Genomic DNA, 25717 nt, shown 5'->3' on the forward strand with positions numbered 1-25717 from the left:
TAAGGGGGGGGCACCGGGCCCAACTGCAGGCAATTACTGGCAGCAACATCAGAAGAATGGCATAAAGATTAAATGCGAGCGAATGAAGCGAGCGAGCTTGAAAATTTTGACATTTTACAGTCCCCAAATTGCCGTTTGTAGCTATATTTTTTTGCTTTGGAAATTAAGGGGGAGCGCACCAGGCGCAACTGCCGGCAATCACTGGCAGCAGCTTCAGGAGAATGGCATATACGACTAAATGCGAGCGAGATGAGCGAGCGAGCTTGAAAATTTTGACATTTTACTGTCCAAAAACTGCCGTTTGAAGCTATATTATTTTTTTTCGCTTTGGAAATTCAAGGGGGAGGGGGGAGGGGGAGGGGGGGGGGACGCACGGTGCGCCCGGTGCGCCCGGTGCGCCCCTCTCCCTGGATCCGCCACTGGTAGTCAAGGGTGTGGGTTTATGTTCATGACTGGGGGAGGTATGACCAGCGAGGTGGCGTCGAAGTGACCAAGCGGGGAAAGGATGTCCAAAATCTGCACTTTATGAGAGCATCCCCTAAACTAATTGTGCGTGTTTGTTTTTGTGTGTGTCTTATGTACATGGAAAAGTTAGGAATTAGCCCAGGTCAAGTCTTTTTATTGGCAATGCAAGACATTTTTACATAGACTAGTATGTAAAGCAACACTGCAAAATCAATGATCTAGCTTTGATATAACGAAGCGTATAAGGTACAAAGGTGTACATTCTACATCACATTGCGCAACATTGTAGCGACTCTTCGTTCGGATGTACTGAGTACACTGCGCACATCCTGCTTATATGCAGAATGCCAACCAGGAATCACGCTGAATCACAATCTTTTGTCGGGTCCGGTCTTTTTGAACAATGTTTCACACTATATACCTATCTAATTATGGTTAAAAGAAATCATAGAAAAATATCTTATTTCTTGATCACCCTTTCATTCAAAAGCAGTTTACTAACACTTGAATTACTGCTTTTGGGTGAAATAATTGGACAGATTTCTTGAATTCTAACAAAAAAGCAAGAAAATCTTTTCATCGCGGGAATTATGATTATGTGGGATGGGGCAAACGTGTATAAGTGCTCCGTTTCGTACGGATGTACAGTACGGTCGATAAATAGTAAACACTGTAGAATACTAATAGATATGTACAAAATCAGTGCTGCCAGAACCAGGGGTGCGAATAAATTTGTGTGTGTGTGTGTGTGTGTGTGTCCCTGGTGCAGAATATTAAAAAAAAAAATAGAAAAGAGTAATTATTTAGCGTCCGGCGTTGAGATCGCTCGCAGACTGTTTTTTTTTTTTTTTTTTTTTTTTTTTTTTAAGGATCTGAAGGGGGGTGCGTTCGCACCCAACGCACCCCCCCTGGTGACGCCCATGATACATCGGCATGCCAGTTAAGAAATTTTTCACAAATTATTGATGGCTGATATAATCATCAATACCGATATCAATATCAATCCCAATAATTGTTACAAAGATTGTTAAGACGATAAAACTTACAAAATGAGAGCGATGATAACTTGAGGGTTTTTTTTCCCCAGCATTCTGCCAAAATCTTCATCATAGTTATTTTAGTCATCATTGTTATAGGCTTTAAAGTTATTATTTAGGTTAATAAGGCATTCCACTGACACAAAATAGAAACAAAATGATAAAGGTAATTGTGAATGAAAAAGGCTACACTGGTATATAATCTAAAATGCACACCGTCGGATACTGATTATATGGTTATTGATAGGTTGTTTCAGAAGAGACGGATTTAAAACAATTCTATAAACTGTTTCATTTCAGGGGCGGATCCAGGAATTCCGTAAAAAGGGGGTGCAAAAAAATATTTCTGGGTTTAATCAGTTTACAAGCAAAAAAAAAAAAAAAAAAACCGCCACTTCTGGATTTCCTCAGCTGACAAGCAAAAAAAATGTGGGGAGGGGGGGAGGGGGCTCCCCCGTGCAATTTTTTTGCCACTTCAACACAATTTTATTTTGGCAAAAATTAAAGGGGTGCTCGAGATCTTTGTTTTACCTTGTTTTTTTTTTATATCTCAGTCATTTCAAAACCGATTTTCATCAAATAAGCTTTTGATTCCCCTTAGAATTGTTCGCTATTTCACATTTCATAGAGTGGTTTCTGAATCCTCACCTAAACAAGTACTGTACAGTCCCTTTAAGTTCAGATCTTGATGACTGTTTGAGGAAAGTACTATGGAATAGTAATTGTGAAACAAACAAAAAAGGGTATACAGGCCTATACTGTGCATGGGGGGAAGTAGTAGCGACATTGATTACGCTGTTCGTGAAATATGATACTTCAGCAGCTCGCGGCAAAATCCATACTTATGTATACAACAAGCCGATATTTGTTGAAAATTTTATTCAACCAGTGATGGGCCCCCACATCTCTAATTGTTATTCACATCACCTGTTAAAATAATTGTGGGGTTGATCCGCTTTGTAAAATTTTATGGACGCATACTCCCGAAGAGGGCGCGTCACATCTTGAACATTAATAATGTCGAGAATTATTGACCGATAACTTCAGAGCTGGCAAGACAACGAACGAGCGCCATCTACGAGAGTTACGCAACGAAGGCCGAGTTCTGAGAAAAGGGAAGTGCGTCACGTTCCCAATTCTTTGAAACTTTCCTGTAATGGGGTTCGCACGGTGAAATTCCCCTTGAAAGCGAATGCTTGTTATGAAGGAAAAAATTAATAGGAATTAAATTTCATGACAAATTACTCAAGGCGATAAACATCAACCTTTAGTGTGAAAAACGCAAACGCGAGTGTGATGTTTACCTATATCGGCACCTCTCAGCTCTCTTACCCGTGGCCCACTTTGGCTCCGACTACAAATTTTGTTGTTGTTGTTGTTGTTGTTGTTTGTTTGTTTGTTTGTTTGTTTGTTTGTTTGTTTGTTGTTTTAGGCCCACTTATATGTGTAGTTCGAATACAATTTTTTTTTTTTAAGAAATTCCGGCCCACCGGTTGAGCAGCATGCACTGGCTTACGTTATTCATGTTACTAGTAATGTCGTGTACATTTCCGTAATTACCCACGTGTAATATCTTAACATACGTTTTCCTTTGTTTGCGGAAATCAATATTGGCTTTTTGAAATAATTTTCTATTATTGGATACTGAAATAAATGAATGTGAGAATGAAATTAAATTACTAATACTAAACGTGTCTGACCTTTTCATCATAATCTTGTGAAAATCGACAGCAAGTGCGTTTTCCTGTCTAATAAGAACATTAGGTCATTATTGCTGACTGCTACTAACAATTTTCATTTGGGCTTAGAACAAAATGAACTCGGCCATAATATCTCTTTGTTGCAGTAACAACGTTTATGTTGTTTGTTGCTAAAAGACTATGTGTTACCAAGCCCAGTCTTATGAGAAATGAAATGAAAGTGAGCATTTGGCCAGGGTATATTACCAATATCTCAGATGTCACTCTTGAACATGAACTTGCTGGGTTCAGCTTATAGAATAAGTTAACATTTATACAAAGATCCGTGAAAGCGGCAGCGATGGTGTGCCTTATTTGTGATTTCCCAAGCGGAGGCACTGATACATGTCATGTACATGTAATTCAGTGGTAATGGCGCCCTCTATACATTACCGAGTAATGCGACACTTTGGCAATCTCCTGTTGCGCACATAGCTCAAGCTGTCCCGTTGTCTCTAATATCTGAATACATTACAACCAGAGAGACAAATTCTATACAAACTTAGTATTTCACGCTTGGAATACCTAGAAATAGCACACCTCTAACTTTCTTTTTCGTTTTCGTATCTCCCCCCCCCCCAAAAAAAAAAATACAAAAAAAAACACAACATTATGTAAATTCTGTATTTTGATCGTTCTCGCTTGGTTTTACCAGCGTCATGTGCCTATATGCGTTCTGTCCAAGTTATCTATACCGTGTGTCTCTAAAAAAAAAAAAATACACTTTTGAAATGGCTGCCGAATAAGAAATATATGATTCTTGGGGGAAAGGTTTATATGTATAGATAGCTTATGGACTCAACTTTCATAATATGACACCAAAACTGCTCACTTTTGTAAAGGGTATGAAAATTAGGCTGCGCAGGAATTAGCCTTTTAAATTTGCGACAGGGGAGTCCGTTGGAGCTTACAAAACTGAAGTTGATATGATAAATTCATGATCAATTGCGATCAGTTTGGGTTTGCAAAGTGAATTTTATGGTTTATTAAACCAAACTTTTATGCATGAGTAAACCGCAGTTGCATTTATTTTATTGCAGCATTGCAAATTTCCCTGGTAGACTCAGTGGTGTGTTCATGTGAGTCAGGATGAGGTGATGGTACATGTTGCAATTTCCATGTTACACACTCTTATTTTTTACATCTGTGACTTGAATGAAAACCTTCGCCCAACATTGCAGTTATTTTCAGATTAGTAGAATAGCTCATTTATTTACTTAATAACCAGATGGGGATTATGTAAATTCATTATTAAAATACATTTTGTTGAAAAAGGAATGTCACAGCTACTGGCCACTTATTATTCAGGTTACCCATTGACCTGAAGAATGAATAGCTGACATCTTTGACATTCTTTTTTTTTTCTTTTTTTTTCTTTTTTTTTTTTTTTTGGGGGGGGGGGGACAATCCATAATTGAATATTCAATGTTACATAATCCCTACCTGGGTATTAAGTAAATCAATGAGATGTTCAATGTGGGGTGGAGGTTTTTATTCAAAGTCAATGATGTAAAAAAAAACTAACAGTGTGTAACAGTATGTCACTTGGTCATGATACATTAAGAATAAATTAAGAGCTGTAAGTTGTTATTCAGTCCTCATTCATCTTGGAGTCTTGGACTGACAACCAAAGATGGAGAGGACTCAGTTCACACCGGACTCATCTCTCGCAAAATTGGAAGGCTAATTCCTGCGCAGTCTAATTTTCATACCCTTTACAAAAGTGAGCAGTGCTCATCTAAGCATGAAATATGTTCAGACTTTTTGGTGTCATAATATGAAAGTTGAGTCCATAAGCTATCTATACATAGTGTATAAACCTTTCCGCCAGAATTGTATAATTTTTTTTATTCGGCGGGCATTTCAGAAGTGTGTAGTTTTTTTTTTTCTTTTTTTTTTAGACACACGGTACTGTTGACATTGTACTCCTCCTTGTCTTGTGTACACCAAGGGGGCATCTTGCTAGACCAGCAGTCTGCGTTTATGGTGTTATACCAGCCGCCCTATTGTGTTATTTCTTTGTTGAAAAATAATGAAATCAAAAATAAGAAAATAGAATATAAAATTCAGTTATCTGATCTTAATTAAACACTGTCTGATTTGATTCTGTTGTGACAACTAGAGAATGGGGTTGATTTTGTTGTAGTGAGATAGCAAAAAAAAAAAGAATAAAAATAACCCGACATTTATCCTGAATCATTCCCTTTCATATGGCGGTGTGGGGGTGGGTATAGTCGACAGTATTTTCTCAAGACTCTCAAATCCCTGGGGAATTCAGTGTACAGAGAATCGAGGTTCTCGTCCGTCAAATTTTGTAGATGGGAAAGAGGAGTGGGAGGAAATGCGAAGTAAGTATGATGTTGCGCAGATTAAATGCGCCTACGTCCGCCGTAACTAATACCGTTTACATGATAATATTCGATCTTGTTAACATCAAAAAGCAAAAACAACAACTCAAAAAAAAACTTTTGAGCTTTCTTACCCAGGGTAGCCTCTTCAGTGCTAGCGCTGCCCTTCAAGAGGACCTTTCCATGTCATCTTCAGGGGCTGATCCTGGAATTCCATAAGGTGGGGGGGGGGGCGCCAATCAGCTATTTACCACTTCCGGGTTTAATCAGCTGACAAGGAAAAAAAAAAGCCTTAACATGTATTTTAGCGTGCCACTTCCCGGTTTCATCAGCTGACAAGCAAAAACAATAAAAGGCTTAAGGGCAAAACAATCGGCCGACAAGGATGGTTTCTTCCTTTAAAAAAAAATTAAAAAACAAAAAATAAAGGAGGCGCATGATTGTGAGAAACATAGGCCTACCCCCATCAAAAATTTAGTCGCAACAAAAAATCATGTTCTTCTGCCATGTTAGGACCAGCTCACCATCTTGTGCAGTGCCATAGCTACTCACTAGTAGATCTACTTCATGTAGATATTAATTTTAGGCAGTTGGAAGACTCCTAAACACAATTACATATACGAAAGATGAAATTAGCCGAAAGTCATAATTTCTTCGGGGTTATAACCTTATATGTGATTATATAGTGTTATGCAATCTAACACGTTCTCCATACTAAACAAACTTACAATTAAAACACGCCTGTTTGTTTGTTTGTCTGTTTGTTTGTTTGTTTGTTTGTTTGTATGTTTGTTTGTTTGTTTGTTTGTTTTCTAGCCCCTTTCTCACCTCACATGCAAATGAAAGTTATCGTCGTTGAGGGCGGTCTAAGGGTTGTGGCAGAGCGGTTGGCTCCAGGAACAGTGTCCATCTGTTCATCAACCTTAGGTTACAGAAAAAAACAATCATTTCGGCTTGCACTATTTGTTTTTGTTCTTTTTTTAAACTTTAGATGTGGGGCGCAAAGACATTGTGACGTATAGAGTTTCGTCCGTAAAAATTTCGAGGGGAAAATTGCAATTGCGCCGTAAACGACACTCGTAGGAGTAAAAGCAGACAACAGTCATAAACGATAAAAGACGGTGATCAATCCCACTGGCTCACCGCTGGAGCATTCTGCTCTCAGCCGGGCCTGTGTGTAAAAATAGAGCATCATATTGTATTCCCAGCGGTAGGACGATTCTGGCACGTGGTCCACTGGCTTTGAGTAGTATTTTATGCATGAAAGTTTGAAAATAGCGCACATTTTCGTCCATTTCCTGCTGCAGTACACCTTGCTCTTAATTCTGCACAATAAGTAACACAGAGTATCTGTCTTGCCTCACCTTCATTTAAAAAAAAAAACCTTTCAGACTTTCTCTGGAAATGACAAGGTCTACTGGCATTTGCCTGTTTTTGTACACTTTGCCTGAAAACCGTTGAGAGACCATCACAAGGTCAACGCCACAAAGATGAAAATGAGACGTCTCGCAGTGTTAACGTGACATCTGTAACAACCAATCTAAAGATGATGATTCATCATGTCATTTTATCGAAGAATGATCAGGTGTTAATCGAAGTCTCTTTATGACCTCGGTTCGCCGAATTAATCATTAGGAATGCCAGTTTTCTCAGGTTGAAATCCAGGAATTCCATAAAGGGGGGGGGGGGGAAGGGGCGCAAAAAAAAATCTGGTACCACTTCCGGGTTTATAATCAGCTGACAAACACAGACACACACACACACACACACACACACACACACACACACACACACACACACACACACACACAAACCACTCCCGTGCTGTTTCTCGTGCCACTTCTGGGTTTCATCGGTTGACGATCAAAAAACAAAAAAAAAAACAAAACAAAACAAAAACAAAGGCTTCAGCGCAATTGTCTGGTGCCACTACAATCGAGAATTAAAGGTCCAGTTTACCTTTGAGAGCAGTCATTTTAAAAATGTTCAAGATATCGCTTTTCATGCATATGTAGGTCTGTTGTACCACAAAATACCCTCCCATATGAAAGTTTTGCAATAAAGCCTAAGATATAAGGAGATGTCGTTATTTTTCTCAATAAACCGTAGCGGTATACGGTTAAGTCTGGAAACATTTTTATTATAACTCTTGTTCATATTTTGTTTAATTAACAATACTTAGCATCGATTTTACTGATTCAAATTTTCACAGTGGTTGTTTCATCCCTAACTCACATCTTAGTTAAAGCACTAATGATGGGGTTTTGTTTCATCTGCAAATGGTAAATTATGCCTTTAAAGGGGAGCATACCAGCCCCCCCCCCCCTATAGGGTACCAGATGGGATTAAGACTGAAGCAGATTTGTCGTTGTTGTTTCTTCGTAAAGATAATACATTATGTTTGAAGACATAATTTTGATTTTCTTCTTGTCGCTGATTAGAACGATGTTTGCCATCATTTTGCCATCATTTGGCATCTCGAACGATAGTACACAGTCAGCTACACAGAATAGGCGTATATACAGACGCGAACTGCAAGCCATGCTCCCACATTCAACTTGATCTTGATGCACAGAAAACATAAACAGTCAAACAAATGAATTGAATCGAGAGATAGCGAAAGTTACACGTCAATGTCGCTCCATCGGGGTGTCACACACACGCACACACGCCCGCACACATTTATATTTATTACAATCACATATGTCATGTGCATTAAATGTGGCATGATGTAAGTGCTTCACATGGCCTCCTTTCATTAATAGTTATCTTCACTTGATAACGTTGAAGCTGGAATAACTTTAGGAATTATGACGTTATAGAGACAGGTCCTTGTAGTTGGAAAGAAAAATCATCAAAAACTTAATAAACATAATAATTATAATGTTAAAACTTCATATTTATCTATCCATCTAGACATATAATCATTATATACATGTATCATAATTATGTACATTATTATGCCTTTCATGCAAAAAAAAAACTGATGAAAGATTAGAGAGGCGATTACGTCATCACATCTGATTCCTACTTGGTTTCTACCTTTGGGGTACAAAAAAAATAACAACAGCAACAAAAAAATCATTATTTTCGTATTCACTGCTCCCAATTTTAATAACATAATGTTAAACTGATTTTACAGAGGAGTATAAACCTGAATACAGAGTTCTCTCGGAGCCGGGTGGTGGCTCGGAGGCATCATAATCAATTTTCACTTCGTCGTCTCTGATGATGAAGTAGTACATGGTACCATAAAGATACAAATGCGTGATCTCTGTCTTGCCGTATTGACTATGATGTGCTGATGTAATATGATAGCGTCTAGGGCGAAATGTGCATCGATGTTTTATGCACGTAGCAAGCGCTTCATACATTAACGTTATTGATGTTCTATTTTCTCTGTCTTCTCCTCTTTCTTCTCCTTCTCCTTCTTCTTTTTTTTTCTTCAGCATCGGAAAGCATGCCTCACATCCTCGGCACCTGTACGGTTTTGCAATTCAATTTGAAATAAAATCCATCGTTCTTTCTCCATCTTGCCACCTCCCCCCCCCCCCCCAGAAAAGAGGAAGAAAATACGCAAATGATGTACCGTAGCGATAAGTCAGACCGTATTAAAGCAGGTTTAGGAAGTCATCTATGCTCACGACTCCTTAGGCAAGCGGGACATCCTAAATTCATGATCACGCCACCAATATCTTAACGTATACCAATAACGTTCCACGTTCGAACTATCAGACAGCCCTACATTTCATTGCAAACCTCACGCTGGAATTTGCAATAACTTCTACTTATACCTCCTTTGGAAGCATCCTAAATTAGCTATAAATCCTACAACATCCAACGGAACAAAAAATAGAAGTAAGAAATAGGGTTTTTTCGGGGCTGAAGATCAGTTCCAGGTAAATTTGGCTTAGCTGTTGTTCGTCATCGGGCTTATAGACAAGCTTATAGCAGCAGTAATTCGGTGGGGTGACGCTCTAGCGGTTAGAAGAAAAAAAAATCCCATCACCAGGAGGTAAACTTCTCCCCGGGAAAATAATCAAGTGTCTTTACGGGAGACGGGATTTCATTATTAGCGGGAAAGAGTGTGGGACTCACTTCCGCATTGTTGACTCTGTTTTCCATGATAGGCAGAATGTGGGCGACATGTCATCTGCTCTGAAAATGTTCTTCCAGCTATAATATGGTCGGGTGACTGTCATTGCTGAACAAGCGATCTACGTACGCACGTCAGCGGTATTATGTCATCACTATTACCTGTCGTCTGTTCACAGATGCAGTGTTAGGGGGCAATAAAGATTGACTCGACCCGTCTTCTGGGTGGATTTTAATGCACATCTCCTTACAAAGTAATGTGCACGTTTTCATTAAGTTTCATTTCAAAAATAAGATTTTTTTTTTTTACTGGTGCAACAGCGTACGAGTAGTTGGGCAGTATTGTGTGTTAGTTATTACAGCACTAATTTTGTGGAAGGAATGCAAGAATGACGACAAACACTCACCCGCACGCACGCACACACACACATACACACACAATCACTCACAAACAAGGCACATAAAACGATGAGTAAACCAATATAAATCAGTCGATTTGCCAACATAGCATGCCACACGCTATTCTCTTCCCCTCCTCTAAGAGCTGAGGGGGTGGGGTGAGGGCAGAACTCAGATGAAAATTATAAGATAAGCATTCATCCTGTCGACGCTTTCAGTCTGTCCATGTTACAATCAAGATGGAATTGTCCATGTTCCTATTATTAACACAACAAACGTTAATTTGTATAGCCCAAGGCTTCCTCCCATGCAATTACCCTCTTATGTTGCCACCTTCTCCTGGGTTGCCAGGCAACGCTTGAAGCTGATGCGATAAGATTGCAGAGACATGCATTTGATACGAACCGCCTGAATCAATAAAGAACGCACTTCGTTCATGCATATGCAATATACACTTATTAGCGAGCAAGCGCAAATCAACCCTTACCGAGAAGGCTATGTACCCAGTCGTTTAAACGGTCTCAAACTCCGTGAGATTCCTGTCTGATGGAAATCGGCGGATGCTTTTCAAGCTAAGAGGGATTTGAATGTTGTATTAATGTGTGTTTCTATAGAACAAGCAAAATGAAAGAGACTCTAGCGAATTTGCGTATTTCATATGACAAAACAAGCTTGACAAGGAACTATGTAGGCCCTATATAAGACGTCTCCTGTCAGTATGAGAAACAGATTAGTTCAATTTTAGTCTTGATCAGACCATTTCTGTAGGACTACCACTCTTTCTTCAGACTACCGTCATATTGAATGTTTATTGACTGCTTTCCTTGATATATTATTTATTCAATCTGTTTCCCCTTCCTTGTTCTTCCTCGATTGCTGTTATTCGAACGTTATGTTTGCTCTTGTGGTCGTTTTTGCTAAAAACGGATCCTCTTATGAGCAGCTAGGTTTCATTGAGTTCTCGGTCATCGCAACAGGAGAGTGGCGAAAATCTTCTTGTTGGCCTAAATGTGTTTCTGAAATGCTGATGATGCAAATGATAATGATGCTGATCATCCTCATATAAAATTCATAGTCTTATCTATGTATCTAGTAATACACAGTTCTCATTCAAAGTATCCATCTGCGATACAGTTAATCCAACATCGCAGGAAAGCAGGAAAATATTGTAGGACTTTGACTTGAAAATCCATGATCTCTTGTTTACAGGTCCAGATGGGCTGTATTTTCATTTGATTAATTGTATTCAGTTTTAACACAAGTTACTTTTGTGACATACATCTATAGAGATCAATGAGCAGTGACAAGTCTATGCTTTTGAGAATTGAATGTATAGAACAGACTGCAGAGATCGAAATATTATCCCATGATACAGAATAGATTTGAATCATCATTCTAGAGCATGTCATATTCAAATTGGAAAATAAAGATTCGATTCATTCTCTACAATCGATCGTATTTTGTTTTATTTAGAGGTTTATTTGTTTGTTTGTTTGTTTTTTAGTATTCTATTCTTTTTCTTTGGTCGTTTGTTATAGTTTTATCTGGCCATTACTCTTATATACTTTTCTATCCCATCTCCGTAAGGCTATGACATCAGCTATTTTGAAGGGGCCCTTTAACAAGCAAACCATCTCCCTTTTTTAAGTTAGTCCCATCATGTCTCTGGTCTACTCTGATATCTCAATTCACTAAATTTCATCAATAAATATACTGTTGTATATTTTGTGTATCTTCATTAGCAAAACACGTGGACGGAGATGAACAGAAATGAATAAAGAGGAAATGCATTTTGCACTTTAGTTTTACCGCCAAGCAATACTCCCTTTATGATACTTAAATTTGCCGTCTCATCAGAACGCTGATTTGAAATCTTCAACTGATTTTGTTTCTTTTTTAGTAATAAGACAACAAAATCTCCTCTGTTGAAGCGTATCAGAATCGCAAATTGAAAACAATTTACATTCATTAAATTCATTTGATCGTGTCGTCGTCAATCTTATAAATTTAATTTTTGCAACAAAAAAAAATGTATTATCAGGCACTATAATGTAGGCCTATAATTTTGTATTCTTCATGGTGCATTCATACGTGTTCCTCTTATTTCCCTTGATGAGGTGTCATCTAATGAAACGGTCATCAAGCTCACAAACGTATACTATAGTATATAAGCTTATGCTGGTATACACTTTGATGAAAATTGTGACATTATGTAGCATTCTGAAACCACCGTGTGCAGTGTTTTCTCTGATTATGAAAAAAAAATAAAATTTATTCTATACATTGTTTCCGCATTTACCTTGCTAATCAATCAGTGGGAAATTTGGAAGAACACGTGATTGTGCATTTTATTTGCGCATTTTGTATGGGACTAATAGCAATCAAAATGCCCCCCCCCCCCCACCCAACATGTAGAATTTTGCTTCCGTCGGTGAATAAACGTTCATCCAGGACAGTTAACCTCCCGGGGTGCTCAGCGGAACTGAAGAAAATTGGATGATGTCCACTTAATGAGAAATTCTGAATCGCTTGGATGGAAGGGGGAGAAAAGGAAGAATGAATGAATAAATGCGAAGTGCTGATTAATGGCGATGGGGGTAAGCGGCAGTGCAACTCGTCTCGCGGGGATGGCTGATGGGGGATGTCTCCGGGAAGGAAAGGTGCTAAGGGCCTCTGGTTGCTGGTCTGTCCAAGAGGAAGATGCCCCATCATCTAGGCTGCGAGTAGAACAAGAAAAAGAAAACTCATTTGAATCAAAAGAAAAGAGTATAGAGAGAGAGAAAACCATTATGACCTCTTCATCATTCAAAAATGATAAATTAATAAATTTGGAGATTCATCGGGGAGCTTCCATATCCCTTGCTGGAATCTTTGAAATAAATTAACACAACTTTGGCGACGAGACTGCTTATTAGGAAGAGTCATCACCGGAGCATAACGATGTGAGCTGCATGGCGTTCAGTTAATAGGACCCCATTTAAGCCGTGCCGGTTGGAGTAGAAACTGAGGTGTCATGACATGTTGATGAAAATGCATGATGAACAACAACGATATGAATTGTATACTTATATAGAAATAAAAAGTACAACACCAGCAAGCAAACACACATGCACACACACACGCACGCACACGCAAACACATACACACGCACACACACACACACACACACACACACACACACACGCACACACACATACACACACACACACACGGTCACACACTCAACATCACGACCATACACGTAAACACAAAATCCACACATGGGTTCTTCTGTGAAGTTCCTTCTAATTCTCATCTTCCTGCGCCATTACACTGTGGCGAAACGCATTATTTGCCGTTGTCGCCTGCTAATGGATGGGGCGCAATATTGGCCAGGGTAGATGAACACTGAATTCTCGGAGGGAGAATTTTAAAATGCAGAAGGCATCGTAAAAAAAACCGAAACGAAACAAAACAAAAACAACACAACGACTGTGTCACCATCAGCCATTTCTTTCTTAGCACAATTTGTATTTCAACTCTGTGTGTGTGTGTGTGTGTGTGTGTGCTATCAGTGTATATTCAAAAGCTCTCAAAAGAGGCAATCATTGCACTATCAAAAACAAATAGATAAAAACTGAAGGAAAACAGTAAATCTTGGAAACATGGAAGAGCAAACAGGACGGGCGAGATGTCATCATCACCAGCACACTATTTCAAATCATTTGTACTGGTGTAGAGTTTTTGTCGTGTAGCTGGAGGATAGTAATATAGTATGTTATATATATATATATATATATATATATATATATATATATATATATATATATATTATGAAGACTTTAAATGAAAAGGCCCTAAATCCATTGAAAAATGATGAATTTAGTGCCTTTTGAAACAAGCTCTTCACATATACATATTATATAAACATACTATACATGTATTACTGCACGACCTCTAATAAAACTACATAATATTTATACAGTATATATCATATATACATACATATATATCTATATGTATATATATATATGTATATATATGTATATATATCTATATGTGTATATATATGTATATATATCTATATGTATATATATATGTATATATATCTATATGTATATATATATATGTATATATATGTATATATCGTCTGTTGAGAATGAGAAGGGCTTTAAGTTGTCTCGAACACTTGTTTGTGATCACTTAACGCCCTTATCATTCTCAACCGACGATATATGTATACATATGTATATATATGTATATATATGTATATATATGTATATATATGTATATATATGTATATATGTATATATATGTATATATATATGTGTGTATATATATATATATATATATATATATATATATATATATATATATATATATATTATGTTCATGTACATACACATAAATTTATATAACCATAGAGGGGGCAGATATATAAATAGATATATAGAGAGGGGGAGTGTATAAGCAGCAACATGAGTAAGTTGTATCAGCAGTTAAGATGCTGCAATGCCCAGGTGAATAAGTGTATTTTTTTATCAAAACACGGAGTTGATGCCTCGATTGTTGCCTCTCGAAGAATAACAGATCTTGTCTTGAAGGTGAACAGTCTGTTAACGAATGCATGCGCAGCCATAAAGGAACGCAGTGCCTCTTTCATGTGTCGTCCAGATACAAAGTAGCCAGATGCAGTTGATGAGAAAGATTCTATACCCACTGAGGAAATCCTCGTATAAAAGATGGCATTACAATTGATGTTAATGCGTATGTGCTTTTTCTCGGAAAAAAAAAATGATTAAAATGTTTCTGCAAAAAAAAAAAAATTGCCTAATCAACTTTTTCCATAGGACACACACACACATACACACATACACACACACACATACCACACACACATACGCACACACACACACATAAAGTATTTATGTACAGACATGCACATATTTACCATCTCACAGTACTAACACACGCACAGAAATGCACACAGTGACACACAAACTCACACACACACACACACACGAATTTCCCTCACAATAACGCGACGTGCAAGAGTTTGAGGCATGGTATTTACACTGTTATTTCGGCGAAGATTAGAAGATGCAGCTACGTGGTACACGTCTTGCGCTTGCCGTGGCCTCTCTTCAAAATCGAAAATGGCCACTTGTATTTCGTATCTGGAAATGTTATATGTTTGGTTTGAAATCTATCACGTATCGTTTTAGCAGAAAACGATCGTAGCATCAATACCAATTTGACGTCTTCATCTATAATCAGCAATCAAAGTGTCAATACCTGATCAGACAGGTAAGAGCCAGGTGTAGGGCCTATTTGTTATGAAGGCGATTTCGTTTCCGGAAAACAAATTGGATCCCCTAATCAATGTTGATAATGATATTCACCGCGGAGGAACGGGAATGAATTATTCGGTGTCGCGAAAGCGTGTCGCACGCGCGCGAAGAAAGCATCTCTCACGTCGTAGCCTCTCGCATGCGCGCGACACTCACTCAGCCTCTGCCTTTTTAGTCAACTTCTCGCGCTCGATTCGAGTCGTATCAGTAGAGCGAAGATGGACATCACTGTCGGTTGCCTTTTGCTGAGGGGAAACTGCGTTAGCTTGCAGCACACAGGCAAGCAGCATCACCATCATCCGTTCGAGAATTACTAGCTGGCAAACACGGGAAGAGCCAGAACACTGTGCGTTTTCTGAGTGGAACAGTTTATCATCTGATTGCGCTGTTCTATGTTTTTTGTGCATTCTTCGTTTGATTGGGTATAGGGACTGACGTATTTCTTTTTTTTTTTCCGGCTGATTGTATAATTCCAGACGGAGCACGTTTTTAGAGGATGACTTGACCGATAACGAACTGAATCAATATTTACTCTTGGGCATTTGGGGATATACAATCTTACAGTGCATTGATGAGGATACTGGTGTTATCACTGGAATTCGGAGAAGCCATCGCTGTTGCAGCCCTATTTGAGTGAATGAGAAGCCTGATTTCTCCCACTTTTAGAATGTCTAGTCATACAGATGGTGGCTCCCCCACCATGTCCTCCATCTTTCGTCGCATACCTTCGGTGCGTGAGCGAGCACGTCGCGGGAGCCTCGGACAAGTATCCGGCGGGGCTGCTATCCACGATGCCGTGGCTAAGGGCAAAATACACCTTGCTAAATTCATCCTCGACGCAGTTGAGAGCCACAACGTCGTGAACTCTCGCGATGCCCATGGCAAAACGCCGCTCATCAGAGCTGCCAAACTGGACGACAGCGAAACGCGAATGAAAGCGACAAATCTCTTGATCAAACACGGGGCTAATGTCAACCACAAGGACAACATGGGAAGGACTGCACTCAGTTACGCCGCAGAGATGCAATACAACGATGTTATCAAGGCGCTGGTGAAAAATAACGTCGATCCGAACTTGGTGGATAATAATGGGAACACACCTCTAGTGTACTGCGCGTCGGTCGGGAACGCCGCTGGGATTGCCATATTGACGAAATCGTTTCGCCGCCTGGGACTCGACGTCGACAAGCTAAACGCGGAAGGGATGAGTGCGTTGTTGATTGCGGCAAAAGGTGGGTTCATGGAGTGCGTTAAATTGTTGACTCACGAGGGTAAAGCTTCGCTTGAGCAGAGAGATCAAATTCGAAATATGACTGCTGCAGAGTGGGCCCGAGAGAGTGGATGTTCAACGCCTGATATGGAGGTATTTCTGCCCAAAATTCGACGGCAATCGAAGCCAACAGAAACGAGTGCTTCAAGTGCAGGTGCAGAGGAAGAACAATCAAAAATTCATAAACATGAGAGTTTCGAGTCCAATTGTTCTAGCTCGGATGGCTGTAGTCCTCGCAGAACAACCAAGAACAGTTCAACCGAAGAGGTGTTTCCCCGACAAGAGTCTCAGAGTGGACAGATAGCGGTCCCCACCCCTCCAACGTACCGTAAAAATCCACAACCTCACATTGAGGTTTTATCTCGCCGCTTTCACGCTCTGCATCCGATCAAAGACATACACGACATTTCCAGTATGAAGCAGCACTTTAAAGATAATAAGAGAGCCAGCCTCCCCGAGGTGACTACCTCGGAGATTTTGTGTTGCCATGACGACGAACAGGATTTATGCGCTCGCGATTCCACTTCACGTCCTGTCAGCGCAGCCTTCGTTAAGCGGACAAAACCCTCTGCAATCACAGTGCAGAGGCGACCGTTGTCCGCAATCAATCGTCGATCAAACCACAGGCAGTCAAAAAGTTTCGACGGAGCTACTTACCAGCACAACTCCAACTCGGCGGAGGAGTTAAGGCCGGAGGAACACATCAGCAAATCACTTTCCATGAACTACCTGGCTAACCCAACGGCGAAGAATCTGCTAAATTTGACGTTCCTAAGCCGCAGCACAGAGACGCTCTCTCCAATTCCATGCAAATCCGACACCTGCCCGGATCAGGCATCTCTGCGGATCAGCATCAATAGCGCCACGCAGATCAATGTCGACATCGACCCTCATCGTAAGGACACGCCCACCTCGGACCAAATGCTGAAAGTCGAGATGAATGGCCAGAGCGATTTGACGCCTAGACTCCCGCCACTTTCACCTAAGCGTGTTTTAAAGGGATTGTAGTGTAGACTCGAAATTGATACTCCTGTCTGTAGATGTCATGCCAGGAAAAAAAAAAACATTTCTTGATACTTCCTACAGTATGTTTCTCTATATTGGCAATGTCAAATGTCACTTTAACTTATTATTGTACAATTCGAAACCATTTTGTTACCTAATTGTCTTCCTCGTTATTATCTGGGGGAAATAGAAAGTGAACAAAGTCTTCTGAACAATTTATCAAAACGTAATAACTGAACAAAAAAAAAAACTGAGCAAAACAACGTGGTGGCAAATGTAATTTAGAGTCATCCTCGTCTCCTCAATGTTTCCAATGTCTCCTCGGATAAAGGTTATTTTGACAAAGCCGCTGATGGCAGGGGATATTTGCCGCTGCTGGCAAATGAGAGGTGTAAACTCGACGGTGGTCAAGTAAACGAGGCAAAAATTCACAAAGAAAATCAATGCGTTAAGTGAGCCCAAAATCGATGGTTGATAGAAGTGATTAGACATCTGGGAGTTTACGCATGGTTCACTATAGTATAATACAACGTTTAGGTTGGCTGGCTTTAAAACGTCTTGTTTTGTAGGACATTCCAAAGTTGACGAAAATATAATATGTGCTTCAAATTAGGTAATAAGTGGTTTCACACTGGACAGAAATGTGAAAGGATGTTGTGATAATAATGAACATGCGCTTCGTATCGATATCGCATCAGCATGAAACAAAATTATTGACAATAACTATGGCTAACCCCCTCCTATCTCCTTTTTCTCGTTGTCTCAACGCTCCATAGAAATCAAACTAATGAAGATGAAGAGTTGTATATTACCTTAATCAAAGCAAACCTTGCTCCGTGCGCGTGTTGCAAAAATAACACCGCAGTCCCCCACCCCCGCCCGGCCCGTCAGTGGATCTATATTTATAATGTTCGCTTTACGAGGCAGATTCATTCTCGGCTGACAGTTTTAAGAGGGCCGTCGCTAATTGCGAACTCATTAGGTCCTCTGTTGTACTTCTATACAGCCGACATGCTGGTCATGTCCGAAGCTTGTATATAGAGTAACGAGGTATTGATCACGTATTATCCCAATTAATACGATGTGACGGGCTAATGGTAGGCTGGATCCTACTTGATTGCTTAGCGGTGATCACAGTCAATTGCCCTTCGACGGTGTTTGGGGCCGAACGTCTATACGACAGGTATAAAGGACGGTATCCATCTATGATGTGCACTCATCGATGTCGTATGTATGAGCTGCAAGAGCAATTATCTCCTTCCACATAGATCATTACGATGAAATATCTCTGAAGCACGTCTGCCGTCAACAGACCTTTTTATAAGGTATAACTTATACCTTATAAAAAGGTCGCCAATCTTTTTTTTTTCCGGTCATGTCGGACCGGTAACTTGTGGATTTTCTGAAAAGTTACCGGTCCGACAGTGACTTTTACCGGTCTTTGACCGTCGGACCGGCGCCAGTGTGCAGCCCTGGTATAAGTCATGTGATCGCGGCAACAAATTTTCAGCATGATCATTTGATGTAGGCAGTGATATTGTAAGATTGCATATTTTTCTTTGTATGTATGCGACGTGATCAGTCAGTTATTCCAAATCATACTCTTAGCAGATCATATTATGCATGATAATAATTAGAAATTACTTGACAAAATCTTCACCGGATGCATTGGATCATATTCAAATCTTTTTTTATGAAATTGCTACTCTTTTATGTCCTTCTTCGTCTTTTCCTAATGTCACAATTTCCATTATGAATTTGGTAGAGCAAGAGAAACTCTGGCTTTGATTCTAAATTCGGTGGCATTGCTGTTATTGAAAATCAACTATTGTGCATTCAAATGAATATAAAAAAACAAAGAAAAGAACTCATGTGCTAAATTTCGAATCAACGGTTTTCTTTTATTAACGGTTTTCTCGATGCGTATAATTAAAAAAAAAGAATGCCTCTGTGTCAGTGTGTGGGAATTGCAGCTTTGGAAAATGTTCAATAAGGTTGATCGCTCTGTTTTAGAATAACACCACCTTTCTGTTTTTGTAACCCTACCGCAATCCTCTTGCATTCGGTTGCATAAAAATTCAGATCAAATCCTGCTGTTCACTAACATGCATTTATATCAGTTTGATTTGTTTTGAATTGACGCTACAGATGCAGCAAGCCAAACCGCATGTCCTTTTTTATAGGCAAAATGATAATAATAATTATATTTATGACAAAAGCTGGTTCCCTCTGTTTGATGTAATATTCTTTTTCTCGCTCTCTCTTTGAGAAAGAAAATGTATTTGCTAATCTACTTACGCTAATTGACTTTTCTGTTCCTGTATATGAACGTCGAGTCCATAATTATCACCTTACCGAATCATTATACTCAATGATAATTGAATATCGTAACTGTTTCCCAGTAAAAGACTTTTATTACGTGGTATTTCATCTGACGTAATACAGTGGACAAAGTTCGTCGATCAAATCAGTTTGATTCTGGTGGGTATATAGGTTTGAGCCATAGAGTAGTTATTTGCTATAGAATTCTCAGTGGGATCTTTTACTCCTTGGCATGCGTGGAATTATGCAGAAATGATCCACATTCATCGCACAAAACAGCGCTGAGCATTATAGGAATGGCAATTAGATTAGTTTCTGAATAAATCCAGACCGTGAGAATATGATGGCTAAAATGTGGAACACGCTCATCCGATGGTCAGATTTTTACTTGTCAAAACAAAAGTAACACCAACAGCAGTTTTACGCAGAAACTTGCGTGTAACGAGACAGGAACATTATCAAGGGTTATAATTACGTCGGTTTTCTGCCGAGCATGCGCACACGATGCGCACACAAATAGGCGTAACGAAAACGACTAGGCAAATATTGCGTGGGTTTGGCTGACACTTATACCCACCAGCAGAACGATAGTCGTTTCATGAGACTTCATTGATCGCCTCTGTGTCGTGAACAAGAAATCAGTCTGTTCTTTGGCATGCAAGCTCTCGACTTGATGGATTTCTTGTAGAGTAATCGTCTTTCTCTCATCTCGCTGTTTCGTCAGTTTGTGAAGAAAATATCCAGCTTGTATTGAAATGCTAGGTATCCTCTGGAGTGAAGAAGAGTCAAATAAATGATGTTCTGCAGATAGAAGCAAAGTCGTATACGAGTTACATCATACATCCTATATATTTTGCCACCTTTTAATCGGACAGATATTACAACTGCTAAAATGGCGATTATTTGTAAGACACGACAAACATCGTTTGATATAAATGAGAAAATTCTGTAAAAAGAAGTCGTAATAGGTGGCAAGCTTGTCATATTATAAGCTACAATGGTTACAATATTTCTGCTATGCGTGATTGTATGTCCATAAATGAATTACAGATGTCATCATTTCTTTTCTACTCAAATGAACATGAATAAATCTATACGAGAGATTATGACTGCTTGGGTGTATATACTTGTATTACAATCATACTTTCCAGATGTTTGGAATGGGTGCGAACAGTCCTAGGTATAATGCGCTCTTGAACAAGGCACACACGCAACACATGAGCTAAAAATAAGTAAGAAAAAAAGAAAGAAATGATCTTCATTCAAGAGAAAAATGTTACACCACACCTGTCGTGAACACTTGTATGGACTGGAAAGCATTATCAGACGCTAAGCTCTTTAATTGTGATATTCATAACACTGCGCTGTACCGTATCAGTCATTATTATGCTGCCTAGAAACAGACTCTGACGTGTACGTCATACAAATGCTCACAAACATTGTACACTTAATTCTTCATCCGATCTCCCACTTCTTTTTCTTCCTCTTCTACCATTTCCCTTCTTCTTTCTCTCTAACGCTGTCTACCTGCATGTATGTATTGTATATACATACATACACACACACACACACACACACACACACACAACACACACACACACACATATATATATATATATATATATATATATATATATGTATATGTATATATATATATACACATATATGTCGACATCGGTTACATTTATTATCTAATATAGTTGCAATTGATTTTTGTCCTATAATTTGACGCGTGTATCGAATTATCAAAACATCACTTGTCAAATCGTTTACACATCAGAGTTGTTTTTTTTTTCAAACAATTTCTTGCCAACCTGAAATTATGATATCTACTCAGTTGAGTAAGCTTAAGGGCCTATGACGACACTGCTCGCTTGGGTTTGTTATATTCGCTGTTTGTTGTTTAGGGCATAACATAAGACAACGTTACATGATATTGAGAGTATACTGTAACTTTTCTTTGATCCAGAGCGAATTTGAGAGAAAACGACGTTGATCATTGGTTAACATGGTATTAAGTTTGCTGTTTTGTAAGGGCATAAACATAAAATATTTTATACATGATATTCCGAGAATTTTTATTTATTCTTTAAGAAATATCAAAAAATATCAAACCATTTTCTAATATATTTAGTAATTATATATCTTATTTATTTAGGGGAAAAAATAAGATGAATTGACATGATTGTATATAGGTTATACCTTTCAACTTATATTAGCGTTATCATTTGGTTATGTTCTCAAGTTCCTGTGTGCAAAAGAAACAATATAACACCGTGCAGGTCAAGGGCAATTTCTTTCATTCACATATTCATAAATTCATCTCTGTGAACAGATAGATAGAAAAGAGAGAATAAAAGAGATAATAAGCGTGATGAGAGAGAGAGAGAGAGAGAGAGAGAGAGAGAGAGAGAGAGAAAGTCAAACAGAGACAGGAGGAAACCATAAGGGGAAAGCACTTTGTTTGATTGAAAGGTATCGACGAACATGATATTTGGAGGACATTAATGAATGATAACAGATTCCTGTCTCGGTAATAACGTGAATAAGGTGAAGCCCAACATCATCGCCCTCACTCCACTGACGAAGTCTTGTGTTGGCATTCCCTCATATTGCATGCTTATGAATAAACACATGCAGACACGCGCACAGACACGGTCGCCCACTACAACAAATCAATGCATTGATGATTCTATTGTCGGGGTCTTGAAGCAAGGGCGTTGCTCTCGCCTTTTTCCATCGATGTCCGAGCAATTATCATTTTGTTAAGATAAAACTTATCATTCAGCTTTCACCTTTCTGTCGTCTCCCTTACACAAAAAAAAGATAAAAATGATTTGCATGAAGAATAATTGGGAATTTTCCTTAGAACAGATACCCCAACAGCTCTGTAGTCAAGTCAGACACACACACACACACACGCACACACACACATACACACAACATACACAAATATTAACTAAATCGGCAGATAAATATTGTGCGATTTAAAGGTATAACTTAGAAAGAAACGTCCTCTAATATGAAAAGAAATAAACGACAATCCGTTTACACACAATACCCTATATGATATGAATGAGTCTAAAGTAATTGTTATTATACATAGGCCCAACACAGAAAAACAGGCTGGTGCACATCTCGCGCTTACTCACGCTCGTGCAGAATTCAAACACCCTCGCAGATTTATGCACTAGTTGACGTATGCAGTGATGATATTCTCTTCATATCATGCCATTTTATTTCTATGTTACTATCTAACGTAGATAGGCGGGGGATGAAAATCGTGCATCATCGCCAGAAATCGAACAGAGGATTTTTATACTTACATGAACTAAATCATTGTCGTTACCATTGACATTAAGGGCCTCTAAATGACATACGCTTGGTTGTATTTTAACACCTGTTGCTTTAGTTGGATTTACAGTGAGTTTTTACACGCGGAGCCACTTGTGGGATATCAGCGTGCACGTTTCGACGTTTCGCCTTTTTATATAACATACTTCCACGCTCATATACGACTTACGCGGCGATATGTTATCTTCGAGAGAATATTGCTCTGTGCTGATGTATTGGATGGATGAGAGATGGAATTACATTCTCGAATCCGCTCTGCATGAACCTCATGCAGAGAAATCTCCCTCTCCATCCCCCTCTCTCACCGTCTCTGTCTCTTTGTCTGTTTCTGTCTGTCTGTCTGTCTGTCTCTACCATGTCTACCAGTCCTTTTCACTTCTCCCCCTTTCCTTCTCTGAAGATAATTCTTCGTCTATCTCTCTCTCTCCCTCCCGTCCCTTCTCTCTCTCGATCACTCTTTCTCCGTGTCTCTGCATGTCTTGTCTAGTCAATCGATTTTCGAATTGCATTTGAATAAAGCAAATCACTGTTCTTCGCTAGGAGTAGGTGAATATGATTATTTGCCTTATCTAAGTTTCAATTGATATGTGATACATAATTGCACATCAAACTTAGTACTATTTTCAATATGTGTTTGCGTCTGTGTCTGCGCCTATGTGTCTTCTTTTATTTCCCACGTCATTTTAATCCTCAACGCAAGCTTGTCAGTTACGAGTACTCCTTCTCTGTGAACGGTACTTTTTTTTTCGTATTTCAGTGGTTCGCTTCTATATATATATATATATATATATATATATATATATATATATATATATATATGTCTATGCGCGCTAAATGGCTAATTAAAGATTGCGAAACATGATTAAGCATCCTTAGAGTATCACCAATATTACCATTATTAAATATCTAATGATAGCATAGGCTTTCCCAGCCAATTTGGTGAAAATGCCTATCATTTTATTTCATTTCATTCAAATTCGTATGTTTGAAGCAGTGAAGTGACTTTGGTCAAACGATTTCACTTTCAACACTTTCATTGTTTTTAGGAACTCAGTGGTCACGACTTCAAATTCTGATGTAAGCATTCAATTTCGTGTTTTCGCATGGAATTCCAAGTTTGTGAATTCAGATAAGTACTACAATAGGGGCTCGATAAACACTTTCAATTTCGCTTTAAGCAAGCGATGTTCACATTTAAGCATTCAAATCTGTAATGCCCGTTTATCATACATAAGCAAGAGTGATTATGTCCAGCAAATCATTGACTATGACTTTTATTTTTTATCTTAAATTTCATCATCATTATCATCATTTTTTTTTCATTTGAATATCCAGATTTTTTTTCGTTTGCTAAACATGTTATATAAATCATGTTACCACATGGCTTTCTTTATCTCTAATTTACATCTTTATCTTAATCATGATCATCATACTGATTTGTGATCTTCATTTAAATTCACATGCTTATTTACATCATCATGTGTGATCCACATGTAGACGTTATTGACATTAAATTCAAAATGCAGTACAAGTTGAATATCTTTATAATGCACATTGTACAGGTTCAATTTGAATGCCTCTTTCATGAACTTGTTTGCTCATATGCCAATTGAATGCTCGGAAAGGCTGACGACAAATGGAGACCAAAGTTGAAAAGCATTGCCGAAAATATCTGCGCATTCAATGATTTAAAGTGCGCAAATGCGAAATTGGTTGCCGAATTTTGTCAATTTGAACGAAGAAAAACGAATTTTGAATGACGGGATTTCGATGCCTCAGCAATTTGACGAAAATGAATGCTTCTAAAATGAAATTGAATGACAAATAAATGAAACTGGTCGGGAAAACCTGTAGTACAGCCGTATGAAATACTTTTAATAGATTGTGGTGAATTAGATATTAGAAAGCAAATTTACCGCAGAGATGCAGTAAAATAGTGATGATTCTGATGTATTCTTTCTTTTTCTATACGTAGACCATCGGGGTCATCCTCTTTATTTGAAGTATGTGTAAGTGTGGTGCTGTTGTTTGGAAGATATCAAAAAAAAAAACGAACACTGCAAGATGATGATATCGCTAACAATTTTCATGCGTAGTATATGGACATATTCATGTGCAATGAATTGAACATATTATGAAAGATCAAATACTTGAATATGCAGATTTTGGCGAGAAGAAATTCTTCAGTCGGCTAATATCATTAGTAAACTTATCCATCCTTGATACTTCCTAACCATGTGAAATATTATAAATATATATATATATATATATATATATATATATATATATATATATATATATATATATAATCAAGCAGGTTAGAGGTTATACGTCAGGGAGATTAAAAATCAAT

At 38.6% G+C, this 25717-nt stretch overlaps 1 protein-coding gene across 1 annotated transcript; it reads left to right on the forward strand.

Moving 5' to 3' along the window:
• The first annotated feature begins 16080 nt into the window (after positions 1-16080).
• On the forward strand, positions 16081-17776 carry LOC139740537 (uncharacterized). Its single transcript, XM_071651126.1, has one exon. It carries the CDS (start codon positions 16081-16083, stop codon positions 17689-17691), a length of 1611 nt encoding a protein of 536 aa, XP_071507227.1. The 3' UTR covers positions 17692-17776.
• Positions 17777-25717: the final 7941 nt, after the last annotated feature.

The sequence above is a fragment of the Diadema antillarum genome, unplaced genomic scaffold (genome assembly GCF_040938485.1).
Source record: "Diadema antillarum isolate AM-2024a unplaced genomic scaffold, OU_Dant_1.0 seq00000858_RagTag, whole genome shotgun sequence".
Taxonomy (NCBI): Eukaryota; Metazoa; Echinodermata; class Echinoidea; order Diadematoida; family Diadematidae; genus Diadema; species Diadema antillarum.

Excerpts from the sequence above, each read along its gene's own strand:
- LOC139740537 (XM_071651126.1), top strand. The coding sequence starts at position 16,081 with ATGTCTAGTCATACAGATGGTGGCTCCCCCACCATGTCCTCCATCTTT.